This window comes from Sciurus vulgaris (genome assembly GCF_902686455.1).
Source record: "Sciurus vulgaris genome assembly, chromosome: 2".
NCBI classification, from domain to species: Eukaryota; Metazoa; Chordata; class Mammalia; order Rodentia; family Sciuridae; genus Sciurus; species Sciurus vulgaris.
Window position 1 is genome coordinate 113,850,383 of NC_136462.1, and position 19,602 is coordinate 113,869,984.

The 19,602-nt window shown below is 50.6% G+C and overlaps 1 protein-coding gene across 6 annotated transcripts in view; it reads left to right on the forward strand.

The window, feature by feature from the left end:
* The window catches only part of SMAD6 (SMAD family member 6), a 72,240-nt gene that overhangs the window by 12,876 nt on the left and 39,762 nt on the right, over positions 1–19,602 (forward strand). For all 6 annotated transcript variants that reach the window (XM_079129567.1, XM_079129568.1, XM_079129570.1 and 3 more), the window contains one exon: positions 1,007–1,072. In XM_079129567.1, the coding sequence (XP_078985693.1) occupies positions 1,007–1,072 (66 nt within the window). The remainder of the gene's footprint in view (positions 1–1,006; positions 1,073–19,602) is intronic.

Consider the following 19,602-nt stretch of genomic DNA (forward strand, 5'->3'; position numbering starts at 1 on the left):
CAGGCCTAGGCAATGGTTTTGTCCCATGAACCCCTGGCCCCGGAGTGGCTCTGCTGGGCCAGGTGGGGCCAGGTGGGGCCAGCAGAGCCAGATCCAGGTTGTGCTGGGTCAGCAGAAGATGAGAATTCTGCAGGTTCCGGGGACATGCCTCCCAACTCCTGGACAGGCTTGTCCCTTAACGGGGACTACACCCAGTTGCTGGTAGCAGAGGCCCAGGCCCAGGAAAAACTTCTCAAGTCTGTGTGTCCCAAAAGACCTCAGTTCGTCAAAAGAGCAGCTCAGTGTTCAAGAGAAAATGTGCAAGAGAATTTCCCTTCCCATCTAACCATACTGCAAACAGGGGCAAACCAATAACGCATGCCATATGAAGTCCTTAAACCTACCACAAAGAAAAATAAAAAACAAGAATGCCTTTTAAAAAAAATGCAGGCATCGAAAGTTAAATGGTGAGCATGCTAGGAAATAGGAGAGGGGAGAGAGAGAGAGAGAAGGAAAAGTTAATCTGGGAGCAAATGCTTGAGCCCTTAATTAGAGGGGTGTGAGTGGGACCGAGGGAAGATGGCTGCTGACTTGTTAAAACAGTTTCCCCAGCTTGAGCAGGCGGGAGGGAGGAAGGAAGGAAGGAAGGAAGCAAGAAGGAACAACTTCAAGAATTTTAATGGTTGTAATTAAGTATAGCAACTATGAATTGTTTAGGGGCTTAATTTACCCTTACCCCAGAAGGCTCCAAGTTGCTACTTGCTGGGTCCCCAGAACTACCGCTTATTTCTGTGGTCAGAGCAATTGAAACTTTTTCAGGTGCTGGGGTCACAGCAGCCAGCAGTTTCCAGAAGACTTCCAGGGCTGGCCAGCCTGAGATGGGGTTTCAGAGTAGCCTGAGAAACTGTGGGGGACACTGCTCTGTGCGTGGACACGTTTGCGCACGGCAACGCACGCACGCGGATGCCTGAGGAAGAGGAGCGCGGAGTCCCCTGGCCAACTAAGTTCTCTTTCTCTTCCCCGACAGATCTGTCCGATTCCACATTGTCTTACACTGAAACGGAGGCCACCAATTCCCTCATCACTGCTCCGGGTGAGTTCTCAGGTTGGCATTTTCTCCTGGCGCGTCGTGGTCCTGTTGAGCCGTGTTGTGGGGACGGGTGTGGAAACCTGATGGAGGTCTTTTGGATTTCTCCTCCCCTTTTTGGTTCTCTTTTCCTCCCACCCCTTGATGGAAAACTGCCAGCATTTTAATGGCTAGTGTTCTCGGGGTTGAGAGTAGTCTGCGTGAGTGAAACCTGAAGCTGGCAGCTTTTAAAGAGCCTGTCACCCACGTTCTAACCGGTTGCGTCTGCCTGGTCTCTCATGGGCATGATAACACCCAGCAAAGCTCTGGCCCTCACTCCATCAAGGGAGGCTCTTCCTCTAGCTGTGGGAGGCAGCAAGGTAGATGTTATGCCTTTGTCATCCTCCTGTCCCGTTCCTAGGGAGGAACTCACGCGAAGGGTCAGGAGAGGGAGAAAGAGCGGGTGGGGTGAACTTGCAGGAGGGTCTGGCCAGTGAGGAGTTTGCCAAGAGCCCGTGGCTCTGAGTTGCGTCCTGAGTCAAAGATGCTAAGACAGGAAGTAGAGGGAACCGTGGTTTGGTGCTGTCCCCTGACTGTCTAAAGACCCCAACCTTTGTATTTAAAAGCCCTAGGGAGACCCCCACATTTGGAGGAATAAAGTTTCCCTGAGTCCTGAGAAACTGGTGGTGTTCTGGGGGCATCAGAGCAAGAGGGGACTCAGGTGGCAAGGTCTGTGGGTCTTTTGGGAGCTTGGCAGGTAGGGTGTACTGTGAGGACAGCTGGGCTTGGAGCCTGGCTCTCTGCTGGGTGGGGCTGATAGCCCCTGGGCTGGGTCTGTTTGTCTGCCTCTGAGCTGTCCTTCCCCCATCCCATGCCTGTGTCACACAGCAGTGCAGTGGGAGTGACCGTAGCTATTCATGGAGTGTTTACTGTGGCGGCCCTACACTCAGCCACTTTACACACGTTATCTTGGAACAGCACCAGACTCAAGGAACTGAGAGGTAGAGTCGCTCACCCAGAGTCACTCCGTGGCACAGCCGTTTATGTCCGGGTCTGTTCATCAGCACTGTGTGGTCCCTATTCTTCTGCAAGTGGGAACCAGTGTGTCTTCAATAAAAGCATTTCCCACAGGCTTCTGCCTGTGGTTCCCCCTGACTCTAAGGGTGACACATCGCCGGCTGCTTACACTTGGCTGTTTCCCCAGCCCAGAGCCCTTCCCCATCCATTCCTGGTTCTCACCAAGACCATGGGAGACCACAGAGCATGGCTGTCTCAAAGATGGAGAGACTGCAGCCAAAGCAGGCACGTGACTTACCTGGGATCACGCAGTGGGCCCAGGGCTCAGCTGGTCTAGGAGTTCGGGTCATCTGGGTCCTACACCCATCTACCCTCTGGTCTCTGGTGACCCTTCTATTTGGGTTACTTAATTCTCTTCTCTGCCTTTTAGCCCTATTTGGTTATAATCTCTTTCCCTCAAAGAGCAAATCAGATGAACACAAGGAGTTAACATAGCAGTCCATTCCTTTTCTTCTGCACCTACGTAGGTGAAAACAAGCAAGGGGCTTAAAAGTATTTTTGAATTTGTGATTTTGTATCATTGCCAACCCTGAGGGCATATTCAATATAGATGGATTGCATTGGCATCAGTGATCTGGACAGATGGGAACTTTCTTGTCCCCCTTCCCCCTATTGTTACTAGGTGGAACTTCCATGTGCATTTCACAGTGTGTTTGCAGATAAAGTCTCACTTACTCCTAGTTGTCTCTGCTGGGGTCTGGTGTGCACCCTGGTTGGAAGGAGTGGACCCCAGAGGCTCCTCTCCCAGTCTGGTTCCCAGGAGAGAGCGCCCTCTGGAGGTTGGGAGTCCTGCGGAGACTTCCACACCAGACCAGTATGTTTGTCTGCTTTGGAGGTTCAGTGGGATTTTTTGGGGGGATTTCTGCTCGGATATCTCAGAGAACAGTCTTCAGTGCTGGACAGTGAGAAGTCCAGTGATTGTATGGTTTTCATGCAAAAGAAGTTGTGTCCCGTGGCTTAGAAGTCTAAGGGGTGAAAGATTTGGGGGGAAAATCTGTAAATCCCTGCAGCAGGGGATGGAATGAGGCCTTGATGGGTTTTGGTGTGAGTTCCAGGTGGCCTTGGGAGGTGGGCAGAGTGTTCCCCTTTGTAGTCATGCAGGCCCTTTCAGGTATGACATGCATCCTCTCCTGACTCATGGCCCTGGGGCTGTGCTGGCGGTCACACTGGAGAATGGGCTCAGGGAGGCAGGCAGGTCTTGGATGGTGAATGCCCCGTGCAAGATGGAGGACGAGGAGGAGATGAGGTTGGAAAGGGGAGGGCAGAGGGGAGCCCAGTGTTTTGGGTCAGGCCAGGAGACTTGATGTTCAGGACCAGGTAATAGTGCAGATGATGACGACAGTTGACACTTACTGGCACTCACTCTATGCCAGCACTTTTATAAGTGCCAGTGATCTCCATCTCATTGACTTCTTGCTCCAATCCCGCCAGACTGGCGTGCTTCTCCCATTGTACAGAGGAAGCGACCGAGGCTCATTGCTGAGCCAACTTAGATTCCCCTCTTGCAGGCCTCAGGCTCAGGAGGTGAGCCTAGGCAGTGTCCTTGCCCAGCCTTCCATAGCAGGGGTCCTGTCCCCTCCCTACACCAGACCCTGGTGGGGTTGTGGGCAGAGTGGAGTGATCAAAAGGAGCCTGAGGACACCCTGTCCTGACTTAAGTTCCAGGAATGGGGGTGAGGGACTGGCAAGAGGCACAGGGCTCCATGTTCATCCAGGAGTCTGCTAGGTCAGCCCTATGGACCACATAGAGACCCAGGCCCACCAACTGGCTTCCCAGGCCCCTCTCTCTCCCCATGCCCTGAGGAGCTGGTCCTTCTCCTTGTCTTAGGGTGGGCCTCTTGTTCCAGCAGATTTTCTGTGGCCCCAGGACAGAGACCTCCCTTGTCTGTCTTGCACAATGACAGTCCCGGTGTCTGGTCTGGAGTTGTCTGTTTTTACCCAGCTCCAAGGTCTCTGCTTTACTTTCCAGTCCTGTTTTTGAGGCTCCTTGGGGGAATGATAGGGAATTTTTTTTTTTTTTTTTGGCACTGGGTCTTAACCTAGGGGTCCAGGCATGCTTAACCACTGAGCCACATCCCCAATTCTTTTTATTTTTTGTTTTGAGACAAGGTCTGTCTAAGTTGCTTAGGGTCTGGCTAAGTTGTGGAGGCTGGCCTTGAACTTGGAATCCTCCTGCCTCAGCCCCCTGCATCATTAGGATTACAGGTATATACTCCTGCTCCCAGCCATGACAGGGATTTTGAGGCTCAGTCACAGGCCCAGGTAGGCTGCGTTGGTGGGCATGGTGGGGGCATCAGGAAAGGAACCTGTCTTATGTCAGCTATCCACTGAGAAGTTGACAGAAAACCCATTCCACATCTTCATCAGCTCCTAATCTGGGTCCATTATCCTCACTAAACAGACCAAAATTTAAAACCCAGAGGAGGCAAGTGACTCCACCCACTCAGCATCTGGGCACAGAGCTTTTACCAGATCTGAAAACCCTTATAACTGTAATCGTCAGTGGGATTTGAGTAAATTGAAAGCCTAGAGGTCTCTTTTGGGGTGCCTTGGACTCTGGTGCCTAACTCAGGGTCTAGAGTGCTATCCTCTGTCTAAAGTCCCCTTAGGTCATCTTCACTGCAGCATTAATATTCTTCTCTCATTCCCTTGACTTTAGTTCAGTGTGGGAAGTTAAGCAAGATGCACCCGTTAAAGAAATTCATACTAAGATGTGAATGACTAATAGGCAGATTTCTTTTCTTTCTTTCTCTCTCTTTTTTTTTTTAATTCAAAGGCAGAATATGGTACGATTCAAAGAACTCCAGGTTGAGAGACCCTATGGGACAGAATGGGCCTGACACAGGAGCTTTATGTCCTGAGTGAGAGAAGAAACCTGGCCAGGCAGGGGGATCCTGGGTGAGCTCCGGCTTGTATGAGAGCCTGAGGTGGTGGGACTTCCCGAGGCCCAGGCCTGCCTGACTCCATGCGACAGGGCCAGTTGGGACACTGGGCAAGTTTTTTTTTTTTTTTTTTTTTTTTTTTTTCTGTAATTGGGACTGAACTCAGGGTCTCTCTACCACTGAGCTACATCCCCGGCTCTTTTATTTGTTTATTTTGAGACAGTGTCTTGCTAAGTTGCTGAGGCTGGCCTCAAACTGGCAGTCCTCCGGCCTCAGTCATTGGGATTACAGGTGTGTGTACCCATGCCCCGCTGGGCAGCCTTCTTTAGGACCAGTGGTTCCTGTCTGGTATCTTAATCTCATGCCCATTGGACAGCTGAGCAAATGTTTTGTTAAGCACCCACTGTATACAAGGCATGGTGTAAGCTGGCTGTCTTGGGCCCCTCTGGTGACCTTGGCTCTGTGTGCTGGTTTCTCAGCCCTCACAGCATGCTGGTTTCTTCGGAGCTCCATCAATGAAGCAAGTCCCTCATTGTACCGAAAAGGCTAGGGAAGAAAGGTAGCCGTGCAGGACCACTCAGCTGGATGTGGTGTCTTTCCTCCACCAACCCAATTGCAGTCTCCTTGAGGGCACAGGTCAGTCCATCCATCGTTGCAGTCTATAGGTTGACAGAGGCTCAGAGAGGTTAGGAGACCAGCTGAGGACCATATAGCAAGCATAAATAGGTGGAGCCAGGTCCCCGCCTAGTTGGGTCCATGCTACTCTCCTACCTGCCACTTGGTAGGTGCGCAGCCTGCCCTCTCACCTTTTGGAGCTCCATTCAGGTGCTCAGTTCAGCTCAGTTGGTGAGTGTTTAGCCCCCTGAGCAGTGGGGGGCTGATGACCCTGGGCTGTGCCCCGGTGGGCACTGAACTCATGCTCTGGCACCTCCGTGGATGAGTTGTGTGACAACTACTTTACCACCGTTCCTCAACTTTCTTACCTGTAAGATGCTGAGAGTGACAACATGTCACCTGTGATGAGTGTTAAAGGAGACGATGCTTGTGAATGAGTCAGGGCCTGGGTGCTGCGTGGAGGTGTGACCATTGTGCTGTTCCAGGCACTGTGCTGGGGCACAAGGTGGAACTAATGCCATGACCACCCTCAAGGTGCCCTGAGACAGACAAGACACAGTCATGGGAGGCAGTCTGGAGGAAGAAGTGGTTAAGGACCTGCTCTTGGCTTGGTGGGGAGACAGCCTGGAGGAGGTGGTGTCTGAGCTGGGGCTGGGGGCGTAGCTCAGTGGTAGAGCTGCTTGCCTAGCATGCACAAGGCCCTGGGTGCCAAACCAAACAAGCTGGGTTTTGAAGAATAAATAGAAGTCTACTAAAAGACACAATTTGGAGTATTCCAGAAAGAATAGCAGGTACAAAGACCTGGAGGTGTGAAAACAGCTTGATTTTGAGAAAGCACAGAGTTTAGAGAGACTAGGAGGCCAGGGTGTGGGTGTTGGTGGGAGATGAGGGAGGGAGTGGGGCCTGGGCAAGATTTGGAAAAACCTTTCTACTAAACACAGTGCACATACAATGTCCGGCTCAGGGAATTTGTACACATGGAGCCACCTGGTGACTGTCAGGGCCTGGATGTCATTACTGTCACGAGATGGTGCTCATTGCCAGTGGGTCTGAGGGTGCTTGATTGAGGGGCTTGGAAGGGAACTGGGAGAGCAAGGGATGAAAATTTGGCTAAAGAGGTTGGCTTTGGGGAGGGGAAGGTGTTTTACCTGGAGCTCAGGGTAGATGGTCCCCTGCCCAACACCATCGCACTCAACCCTACCTCGGCCCCCAGGGCTTAAGGGTGGGCCCCGTGGTGAGGCCCACACCACTCCGCCGGTGCTCAGGCTCAGGCCTGTGGGTGGGGCGGGGTTGCCAGACTTGGACTGAGCTCAAGGGCCAGGTCCAACCTGCCACTTCCAATTCAGACATGACCTGGCTTCCAATTCTGAATGGGAGGGGAGTAGAGGAAAGGGGGTGCTTAGCTTCTGTCCCCAAATCCACACATTAGCTACTCACCCCTGCCTTTTTTTAAAAGCTTCAACCAACCAAATGGACGAAGCCCTTTCCCTCCATGAAACCTTCCCAAGGTCTTGCGAAGGGACCCATCTTCCCGGGCTGGCCGCGGCCAGTTGAGGGTGGGGTAGAGGAGGTGAGGAGGGGAGGTCAGGAGTGACACAAGAGACTCCAGCAGTCCTGGGAGAATTAGGGAGTTGACGAATTAGGGAGTCCCACCTGGGTTTACCAAGGAGCAGTGTAGGGTGGTGGCAGCAGCCAAGGGAGGGGCTTCCGAGCTCAGCTTTGCTCTTTCCCTGCTCTGTGACCTTAGGCAAGATCCTCACCTCTCCAGTCTCCGTTTGCTTAGCTGTGCACTGGGCTGTTGGGTCACTGATCTCAGAGGTCCCTTGGATTCTGGGTGTCCCCAGCTATAGGTACCAACTCCCTGGCCTTAGGAGATGAACGGGCAGAGAACCAGGGTTTCTGGCCTGCAACATCTTAGCTTCTCTTCTCGTTATTTTCCAAAAGCATAACTATGGTCTGGGACAAAGCCATGCAGAGGGAGGGGATTGGTGTTCTGGATGACAGGACTCTATTCAAGTGGGAATGTGGGTGTTCACGGGTAGCTTTGTGGAGAAGGTGATTCTGAGTTGGGTTTTGTAGGATGCCCGAGAGCTCAGTAAGATGACAAATATTCTCTCATGTAGAAGGTACAGCAAAGCAGGGAGACACGCAAGTGATCTGAGTTTGTTATGACTCTATGGTAAATTTGGGAGAGATGGGAGAATGGGGAAAGATGAATCCAGAGAGATGGTCCTGAATACTGGATAAATGGGCTGGGATAGAGGGATTATTGCTACTGGGGCCACAGAACCCTGGGATATACCTGGTCCTGAAGGACCTTGTCTGGCACCCAGCCCTGGGCCTAGCCATAGCGGGATCATTGTGGAAGAAATGAATGAATTTTTGTCTGGGACAAAGAGATCAAGGGAAGGTGCATGCAGACAGGAGGATCATCATTTGTGACATTTAATAATCACAGCTAACACAGAGCACTGTTCCAGACCTTTTTTCAGTGCCACACATTTTATGAATGACTATTCATAAAAACCTTCCCAACAACTCTCTGAGGTAGCCACTTTTATTAGGGAGATTCAAGGAAAAATAATAGAGGCTCAGAGAGGTTAAGTAACTTGTCCAAGGTCACCAACTAGAAAGCGGTAGAGCTGGGATTGGAATGCAGGTAGTCTGGCACGTGTTGGCACTCTTGGATTCCCCAGTGTCTGATGGGGTTCCCTGGAAGATGTAGGATTCAAACATGATTCTTAAACCTCGGAGACTTCTGTGTCCCTGGGAACCCAGGATTCAGCGTGTACAGATCCGATCATGCTCCAGAGCATCTCTGCCTGTCGGCTGAATGAATGAAGGACCTATGAGAGAGGGTGGGCGAGCTGCTGGGCTTGGGTGTGGGTGCCTGTCCAGGGCTGTTTGAGTGGGAGGCAGACATCCCCTGCCCCTCAGGACGCCTCAGCAGCCTGCACCGCTGGGGAACCAGCAGGTTTTCTGAGGAGACCTGAAATTCCAGAAAGTGCACTTGACTGATCCAGCCTAATGACAACCATCTGTCTATGGCCCCACGGCCCCTCCCCTGTCCCCTGGCATGCTCTCCCTGGGGCGCCCATAACAATCGGGAGCCGCACTAGAAAGTTCCCTTGTCAGGGTACAGTGGCTGTTGCCAAGAGCTACTTCTTTGATGCAGAACATATATCCTGAAGGTACTTTGTCAGATGTTTTTATATTAAACATTTTCCCTCCATGGCCCTGGACTGCCAAGGGAAGCAGAGACCGCATCGCTTTTCCAGTTGCCCTTTGTGGAAAGAATTCCTGACATTTCATGGGCCATTTCCCTATGCCCCCAGGCAGGGCTCCGCACCCCAGGGCCAGGAAGAGTAATACCCGGGGGCTATACCTCTGCAAAGTGGTGGGGGGCAGTGGGGTGGACACTGGCCTGTGGGAAGGACGCTACCGTTTCCTTGTTGTAGAAGTTTCTGGGTTTGAAAAAAAAACAAAAAACAAAAACCAGAGGTCTCATATCTGTAGCGGACATCAAAGCTGCTGGCCCAGACTGCAAGGTGAATTATTGCCAAGACTTTAATTGACCTTTCGAAGGGGAGGTGGGAGCTCATAGATAGGGGCCCGGTAGTGACTTGACTCTCTCTGAGTCGTCCAGGGCACTGCCAGTGCTGGACAGAGAGGAGGAAGCAGGGCTTTCTGTGCCAAGGTGGGGAAGGGCTTGGGAAGCTTTTGAAGGCCTTGGGCTATCCCACAGCTGCCCCCAGGGTTGTGTTTCCAGAAGGCAGATGTTGGGGAGGCAGTGTGGGCTCTGGACTCGGGGGCAGGGCCTTGTCTTCTCACCTTGCGCCCAGTTCAGGGCCTGGAGTGCAGTAGCTGGGGGGTTATGTTTGTGATTCACACAGGGGTCCATCTTCTCTACCCCTCTCCAAGGATTCAGAACGGCACAGCTGTCACCTCGAGGCTGTGGCTTCTCCACACCCAGGGACTCTGTCAACGCCCATGGTCTGTCTCCAGCCCAAGGGACTCTGACTTGGTTTCAGGGAGCTGGACGACGCACTCTCTGGGGACTTCACTGCTGTTTGACCTGAGGAGGGTAGAAGGGGCCCAGCCTCCTCAGGAGACAGACCCCATCTCCGTCTGCCTTCTCGGTCACAGGGCAGAGGCCAGAGAGTACCCCAGGGACTTCCCCGAGTCTAAAGGCAGCTTCACCCCTGGCCAGGGGGCTGGGAGACCCAGGTCCCAGTCCTAACCTGTCCCACATCTCTCAGTCATCTCCAACTACTTCTTCTCGGCTTCTCCATCTGTACAGTGGATCCACTTCCCTAGCTCATTGCTTCTCCATCCTCTTGGCACAGTAGAGTACCTTGAAGACTTTTTGGAGAAGCTTAGACCCCATTCCAGAAATGGTTGGGGTGGGACTGGGCATTAGAATTTGTTGTGTTTTTAATTCCCCAGGTGACTTGGATGAGTAGGCTGGGCTGAGCACCCAGATCTGGATGGACCTGCCCTCAGGCCACCTTCCCCTGGGGCCCCTGGGCCATGCTGGTGACTGCTGGACTTGGGCGAGCATGGCATCTTACAGCACCCTGTTGTGTGTGTGACCTGCCCTGGTCTAGTCCCCTCTGCAGTGATCAGTGTCCTGGGGGGTTAGCCACACCAGAACACCAATGAGGTCACATCTGATAGTCCCTCTGGGGTCACATCTGACAGTCCCTGTGAGCATCACCGGGTGCTGACACACTTGATTCTCTCACGTCCTTGATTTTGGCTCCCAGGTGAGAAACTGAGCCTGGGGGTTATGAGCACTTGCTCCAGACCCTCAGCCCAAAGCTGAGCGTCTGACAAGCTCCTCGGTAGGGGTGTGGTCATTTCTCTCTGCAGGAAGGTGGCTTTTCTGTGTTCAGGCAGGCCAGGGCAGCCCCATCTGAGCCCACTCCCTCCCTTGTTGCTCTCAAGCCTCCTTTGGTTCTGAACAGCTTTATTAAACATTGCAGAGAGCCTCACAGCTCTGCCAAGGGTTGCTTCTAGACTTTGAAGTGGATCATGAAGTGAGGGCTACAGATGACAGGGACACTTGGGGACCTGAGAAGGCAGGAGTCAAAAGCCCAAGTTTTGGGGCCATACACCCCTGCAACAACCTATGTCACTTAACTTCCCCTTTGTAACCTGCATCTCTTTTCTGCAAAGTGGGCTTGGGAACACCTCACAGAGATCACATATGCATAGGACGTTGCCCTCAGGCCTGGTGCACATTTGCAGTGAATGGTAACTATGGCCATTGATGATCAGGCGCTAGCATGAAGGTTAGGATTGTATGGGGGAGAAGACACCCAGAAGGTCGGGTGTTCTCAGGAAACTTAGACTCTAAAACCACTTCCTTCCTGGAGAGCAGGGCACTTGGTGTTTTCTGAGTAGATGCCATGGGCAGGAGGAGGCTGCTGCCCACGGAGGCTGTGGGGCTGCAGGGGTGGGAGCTGGCTTGAAGGATGCTGAGGGTTTCAGCAGCCCAAGGTGGGAAGACATCTCACACCTGTGTGACTGCTGGGCACGGGCCAGGGTCGGTGAAGGTGCTTATTCTGGGGATGGGGAGTGATCTTGGCAGGGCCAAAAGAAGCAAGGCCGACAGGGAAGGCCTTGACTGCGGCTTCAGGGAGGGCTAGAGTTTTTTTTTTTTTTTCCCTCTGTGGTGGGTCAGGGACATACATCCCAGAAATATTTTGTTTGACAGATGGATTGTAGCCTTACACGGCAGGTTTGTATGGCTCAAGGGTGTATTTTTTTTACTCAGGTGTAATGGCACACACCGTAATCACAGTGCTCGGGAGGCTGAGGCAGGAGGATCTCGAGTTCAAAGGCAGCCTCAGCAACGGTGAGGCACTAAGCAACTCAGCGAGACCCTGTCTGTAAATAAAATACAAAATAGGGCTGGGGATGTGGCTCAGTGGTCGAATGCCCCTAAGTTCAATCCCTTGTACCCCTTACCCCACCAAAAAAGAGTCTACAACTTTTTCTCTTAAGCTTTTTAATGATTCATTTTTCACTTTTCACAAAGTGATCGTTCTTGTGTAACTACAGCCCAGATGAAGAAGCAACATGACCTTCCAAAGCCTTTCTCACATCCTGCCAGCATTCCCCCAGGGTACCTGAGTTCTGTCTTGACTTCTCATACATTAGACTTCCTGTTTCAGAACTGGATGCAAATGGAGGCATATACCATAGGCTCTTTGAACTTTAGCCTCTCTAACTCAGTAGAACATCTGTGAGATCCACCCCACTGCCTAGTTGTTGGTCGCTGTTCTCGTGGCTGGGTCCTGTTCTATGGGAACACGCCACGGCGGCACCAACCTGGCACGCCATTCTAGTACCCGTGGCTCCCTGTCATTGAGAGTTGCCAGGTTGGGGCTCCTACCTGTGATGTTACAATAAATATTCTGTGCTAGCCTTTTGATGGGCACAAGGACATCCTCCTCCTGGGCACATCCCCGGGGCAGAATTGCTTGGCTCTCCAGTGTATGCGTGGTCCCCTTTGTCAGACACTCTGCCAGACCGTTTTCAAGGCCCTGGCATTTTGGTCAGGAGCCCTCAAAGGGGGATTTTGGTTCACTCCACCCTGGAAGGGACAGCACCTGTCCTTGGCCCCAGCTCCAAGTGGCAGAGCTCATCCTAGACCTGGGGTCTCCCCTCTGTCCAGACGGAGGTGGGACCCAGCGTGCTCCTCAGACGAGGTTGGGAGTCTGAGACTCCATCTCCCTCGTCACCCCGAGGTGGGATCATGAGCTTCACATCCTCTCCTGAGGCCCTGGGCAGTGCACTCTGGGAGAAACAAAAAGGAGAAAAGAGTGAAAGGAAACTAAACATTGGAAAAGAAGTGTGTTTCCAATAAATCGGGCCTTTCACCGGTAGCCAAAACATTACATTCCTGGACCCCGGGAGCAGCCGGCCGGCTTTGCCTCTTTGGACTGTAAATCTTGCTGGGAGTTGGGTCGGGACTGTCCCCAGGACACACAGAGGGGCAGTGTCCTTGGGGTGTTGGGTCCCTGGACTGGGGGTGACCTGGTCGTTTTGTCAGCGGGTTGGCTGAGACCCAGGGCATTGGGGTCTGGGCCCTCCCCAGGGAGCAGCGCCCCTTTCCCTGGGGCCTCTCTTCGCCAGCCACCCCCTCCCTCCTGGGGTGCTTTGATGGGCTTGAGGTGTTTACAGGCTTCATTCACGACCGAGTTACCAGGGTTTTCCACGGAAATAACTTATTAAAGGGGCCGTGCACACAGCGACATTGAAGTCTGCAGGGTGGTGCGCATCAAAGGCCACCGCGGGTTGGGTCCGCGGTTCCACTGGGCCCCTCATCCAGACGAGGCCAGGCTGGCAGGAGGGGACAGGTGGGAGGGACGACCAGGGCAGCCTGGGCTGTAGGGGGGCAAACACTTGGGCTTAAGAAAATATTCCCCAGACAAACCGAAATTCAGGTTCATGGAAAAAAAGTTTGGGGTGGTTAAAACCCAAGACCCAGACCAAACCCGCATCAGACCTCCTCCCCAGGTGTGGGGACACATGTGGGTGCTGGGCTCTCTGCTGTCACGCCCACACCTCCCCTTGGCGCAGGGCTCTTCCTTGGAAGGAAATGCCAAGGACGCAGCCTGCCCTCTGCCTTGTGCCAGGGTGGATGGAAGGATGGGCTGGGCCGCGGGGGAGAAGTCCGAGGTAGAGGGATTTTCCGGCTTCTCTCTTCCAGAGAGCTCCTTTCTTTAATTCCATTCGATTTGTTTTTGAGGCTCACAAAGAGCCTTCCTTTTCCAGGAAGCCTTTGGGGATTGGGCAGGCCACAGTGGTCTCTCTCTTTCCTGAACTTGCGTGGCTTTTATCTGTGTTGCTTCCTTGCAGTGGGTTGACTTTGCATTCATTATCTGCTGTCCCCAGCCAGCCAGACAGGGAATGGGTTTTGGGCAGGACCTAGGTCTGCCTCTGCCCCTTGGGTTGTGACCAGGAACACCCCTGCCCAGTACCTGGCACAACCCACCTTGTGCAGGAAGAGGGAGCTTAAAGTCACTCCCTGCAACTCAGTCCTGGCCCTTGCCTAGTAATAATGCCAATAGCAGCAGAGCTATGACAATAGTGGCTAAAATTCCAGTACAGAACACATGTACACATTGCTCTGTTTTTTACCTCTTAAGCTCATTGCAACCCGAGAAGGTAGACTCTCTTATTACTTATCTCCACTTTACAGATGAGAAAACTGAGGCTCAGAGGGGAGAAGCAGTTTGCCTAGGGCTAACAAGCTAATAAGTGGCAGAGCTGGGATTTGAACCCAGATCTGCCTGACTCCAGAGCTTGCATCCTTGGAAAGTCGCTTTATCTCCCTGGGCTGGAATGGCCCCCATATTCTATCATTGAATTCCCAGGCTAGCTGAGAAACCGGATAAGCCCTCATGAGGGTTTGTTGTCGTGTATTTTGGTTTATTAAGATACAGCCTACATATTTTTTAAAAGGTAGAGTGTACTGTTGTGTTGGGTACAGCAACTCATGTCTGTAATCCCAGTTACTCAGGAGGCTGAGTCAGGAGAATCGCAATTTCAAGGCTAGCCCCAGGCAATTTAGGAAGACTCTGTCTCAAAATAAACTAAAAAGTGCAGGAATGGAGCTCAGTGGTGGAGCACTTGCCTAGTATGTGTGAGGCCCTGGGTTTGATCCCCAGTACTGCCTCCCCACACCCTGAAAAAGGCAGGAAGCATAGAGTTGTATGACATTTGACAGTTATACAACTATAATGCCATCAAGATAGAGAACCAGACTGGAAGTGTGTGGAAGTGTAGCTCAGTGGTAGGGTGCTTGCATGTGTGAGACCCTGGGTTCAACCCTCAACCCTGTAAAATGAATGAATGAATGAATGAATAAAAGATAGAAAATATTTTCATCTTCATTGCTCCCAAAAGTTTTTTGGTGCATTTTGTAGTCAGCTCCTATCCCAATCTCCAAGCTGCAGGCAGTCACTGATGTGATCCTTATCTTATAATTTTGCCTTTTCCAGAATATCATATAAAAATAATTATATAGCAAGTAGCCTGCCCACCCTTTCTTCTCTCTCTCTCTCTCTCTCCTCTCCTCTCCTCTCCTCTCCTCTTCTCTCTCTTTCTCTCTCTCTCTCTCTCTCTCTCTCTCTCTCTCTCTCTCTCTCTCTCTCTCTCTGTCTCTCAGTAGGTATTGAATCCAGACCTTTTGATTTTTAATTTTGAGACAGGGTCTTGCTAATTGCCTGGCCTGGCCTGGCCTTGAACTTGTGATCCTCTTGCCTTAGCCTCCTGAGTAGCTGAATTGCTGGTGTGTACCACTGCACCTGGCTCCATTTTTCTTGAACTCAGAATATGGCTTTGTGACTCATTCATGTTGTTGCATGGATATATAACTGGGCTGTTTCCAGTTTTGTTTTTGTTTTTGTTTTTTGTTTTTTTGCTATAAAAGTTTGTGTCTGTGTTTTTCACTTCACTGGAGTATATATGGGATTGCTGGTATGTGGTGAAAGATACATTTGACTTTTTAAAAAATTGCCAAACTGTTTTTTGAGGTGGCTGTACCATTTGGCAATCCTAGCAGCAGTGTGCGAGACTTCTAGTTCCTCCACATCCTCACCAGCACTTGGTATGGTCAGTTTTTTAATTTGAATTATTCTAATAGATTGTGGTTTTCATTTGCTTTTTCCTAATGACTAATGATGGTGAACATATCTCCATATAACTTATTTGCTATCAGTTTATCTTCTTTTTGGGAAATGTTTCCTCAAATCTTTGCACAATTTTTTTTTTATAGCAGGTTGCTTGTGTTCTTATTATTGAATTTTTAGAGTTCTTTATATATTCTAATTATCACTCATGTGAAAGATATGTGTTTTTGCAAATATTTTCTCCCAATCTGTGACTTGTCTTTGCATTTACTTAATGGAATCTTTTGAAGAACAGAAGGTTTTAATTTTGCTAAAGTTCAAGTTATTGGTTGTTTCTTTTTATGCTTTTCCTGTCATATGAAGAACACTGCCAAATTCAAGGTCACAAAGGTTTTCTTCTAGAAACTTTATAATTTTGGGTTTTACCCTTAGGTTTATAATATGCCTTGGGTTAATTTTTGTATAAGTTTTGAATGTTAATCTAGTTTTTTTTTCTTTTTCTTTTTTAAGTATATGGAGGTCAGTTTTTCTGGTACTATTGGTTGAAAAGACTACCCTTTCTGTTTGGAATTATATTGGTTTCTTTGTCAAAAGTCAGTTGATAATGTATGTGTGGTTCTTGTTCTGGACTCTATTCCGTTTCATTTTCTATATGTCTGTCCTTTCACCAATACCATACAGTCTTGATTCTGTAGCTTTGAAGTCAGGTAGTATGAGTCTTCCAAATTTGTTCTTTTACAAAGTTGTTTTGGCTATTCTAGGCATTTACAATTCCATGTATGTGTGTATTTTTGCAGTGTTTGAGAATGAACCTAGGGCCTTGTCTGTAGTAGGCAACCCTTTCTACCATTGAGGCACCATATAAAAAAAGTTCTCCTATTGACTTCTACAAATGGCCTGCTGTGATTTTAATTGGAATTGACTTGAATTATTAGATCAATATGGGCAGAATTGTCTTTTGACAATATTGAATTTTCCAGTCAATGGACATGATATAGTTCTCCATATATTTAGACTGTTTTTATCTTTCATTAATGTTTATAGTGTTCAGCATACAAATCTTGCACATTATTGTTAACTTTGTGCCTATGTAGTTCATATTTCTCAGTGCTTATTGTAAATGGTACTTTAAAAACATTTTCTGATTACTGATTGTTAGTATGTAGAGGTATATAGTTGGTTTTCATACACTTACCTGCTGTGCATAGTTTTTTTTAAAGTTTTTTATTTGTTCTTTTTAGATATACGTGGCAATGTATTTTGACATACCAGACACGTGGAGTTTAACTTCCCATTCTGTGGTTGTACATGATATGGAGTTACACTGGCCGCGTATTCATATATGAACATAGGAAAGTTGCCTTCACGCATAGGGTTTTAATGGCTCAAATGCGTGGAGTTAGGTGCCATGGTTCAGAGGAAGAGTTGCGAAGTGGAGAATTTACTTCCCCTGCACTCCCAGCAACGTTGCCTCTGCCCTGCGACATTCCTAAGATGGTCAAGTGTGAATTTCTTTTACTGAGGTGGATATGACATCCTGGGTAGTCGCCTCAGCCGCTGGGTGTTAGTTTCCTGTCTGTGCAGGGGAAGGCAATGGAGAGAGCTGGATTCGATGACCTGGTGAGGTCCTGTCCAACCGGAGCCTGACGTTCACATGAGCCACAGGTTGGGAGGCTGGGAGGAGAGGGGAGGCTAACACGGGGAGTCCTCTCTCCTTCCACAGCACTGAGAGGGCAGGCACTTGTTTGGGCCTGCCCCTGGGCCCTGCACCCCTGGTTTGGACTGGGAAGGATAGTTCAGCATAGTGACTGGGAGGTGACTCCAGAGTGGGAGGAGAGAGAGGCTGGAGAGGCGGCCATCAGTGCTGGTGGCCAGGAGGTCCAAGTCTCTTCTGGGAGCTCTGACCCTCAGAAGTGGCCAGTTCACATTGGGCTGTTTTCAAAATATGAAAGTGCCGTGCTTGGAAATGCGGGTTTTGGCTGACCTCACCCTGAGGTACTGAGTGTGGAGCTGAAAGCCCTTTGTAACTCTTTGGTTTGGAACAGGGTTCTGGGAATAGCTGGAGAAAACACTGGAACCCGCCAGAACTTGCTGCAGTCTCTTCCACACTGCAGGTGACCCAGGAACCCGGCAGGGTGCAAAGCAGGGAGCAGAGGACCAGGAAGGGCCCTGGCCTGGCCTTTATTGAATAGTGCCAGGAACAACTCTAAGCACTTAATGTCCCTTAGCTTTGATTTTCACGATACCTTTGTGAGTTATTATCCCATTTTTCAGGAGAAGAAACCAAGGTTCAGAGAGTTGTTTCCTAACCAGAGTCGCTCAGGGAACAAGTGAAGGAGTTGTGATTCAAACCCAGTTTTTGTCTGAACTCAGAGACCGGTGTGTGCTTTATGTTATATGTAATTTACTATAACTTAAAAAGCTGCTGTTCTCTCTCCACTATCTATGCAGGCTCCACAGTGTGGAAGCAGGTGGACCTGGGTGGCAGTGTCCCCTGGTTGGCAGGACTGCCTGGGGGCCAGGTGAAAGGGACTTTGACCAGCAGGGTAGCCATGACTGGCTTGACCTCTCCAAGTCATCTCCCTCTTTCAGGATGGAGACTGTCCCTGGCAGCATCCCTACAAGGATGCCAGGACACTGTCCCCAAGCTGGCCACCCAAACCACACCATAGTCCAGGGCTGGGCTGGAGCCAGAGTGGATGGCTTGGGGCCCTCCTGGTTGGCCCCTGGTCTCTGTGCCTTGGGCACAGCTAGGAGTTGCGGCTCTTTCCCCCACCAGAGCCTTTTCCTTTGGGAGGGAGATCAGGGAAGGACGTCAAAACATAACCGCCCATGTTTTTTAGAGATGCTAATGAAGGATGTGTAGGGGGAAATGATATGAGGTACTTCAGCCAACACAAACAAGCAAATAACTAAATAAAAGAGCTACATGAAGCGAATGTGGCAAAAATCTTGATAATTATTGTCTCTGGGTGAGAGTTAGCTCTGGGTGAGTTCTCAGGAGCAGAGCCTGAACCCAGGTTGGGAGGCCCATGGTTCCGGGGCACGTGTTCTTGGGGAGGGGACTGGGGGGCACATCAAGGGCAAGGGCGCAACTGGAGCCCAGCTTTGGCCTGATCCCACCAAACTATGGGGTGGGAACTGCTCCTCGAAGTGGCCACAGCTTGAGGCGAGGGGGCCAGTCTTTTGTTCCAGATCAGTCATTGGCTACAGGTAGGAGCATGTGGGTACATGCATGTGCACCTCAATACACACACACACACACACACACACACACACACACACATACACACACACACACAGCATGGAGTGCACAGTCACCTGGCCCAGGATAGTTCTGCTAATGGGACATCTGGGAAGCATCAGCCCCAAACTCCCTGTGTCTGGGGATCACGAGAGGACTCCAACAGGGCGTGTAAGAGCACCTGTTATCTGGACAGATGGGCTTGGTTGCACTTTTCTATTTTTGGTGTATACTGTACAGTTTTCGTCACCATCACCATCACCATCACCATCATCAAAATCATCAAATCCCTGCTGGAACCAGGTTCTGGGAGGGAAGGAAGGAAAAGGGAGCTCCCCTGCCCATGGCTGGCTTTATGCCAAGCATCTCACGGCCTTCTCCTCTTGAAGGAGAAATCAAGACTCAGAGAAGCTACGTCACTCCTCCTCCATGCAGGACTGCCAGACTCAGCAAATAAGAAGACAGGAGGCCCACCTGTATTTATATTTTAGATAATTAGTGAAAGAAATTAGCAGAAGTACATCCCTGCAATGTCTGGGACTGGCTCATATGAAAAAGTTATGTGCTGTGTGTCACTCAGATTCTAACTGGGTGTCCTGTATTTCATCTGCAGCTCCGTACCTGGGTCCTCTGCCCTGTGAGTAGTGGGGCTCAGATTCAGAATCAAGTGGGCGACACTGAAGCTGAGACTTTTCCACCCTGAGGGGTGGAGCACTACCAAGAGGGTTTTGGGGCATTCTTTCGCCAGCCTCACAAATGAGGATCATCCGGTAGCTTTGGGATGGGGCCCAGCCCCACCCTGTATACCAGTTAAATCAGACCCTCAGTGGGACATGCGCCCCTCCCTCTCAGCCTATTTCAAAGCTCTGCAGGTGAATCTAAGATGCCGCCAGGACCCAGGCTCCGTGGCCTGGGTGCCCAACTCTCGTTCATGCATGCGAGACGGAATAATCAGAAACCAAGAGGGATCCTCTGGCACCTAGAAAGTGCCCGAGGACCCTGCCCTGCCTGGGGTCCAGGAGTGTGCTGGGAAGGCTGGGAGGTGAGCCCTGATGGGAGCTTGCATCAGCTTCCCCCATTTAGCTTCCTCCCAGCA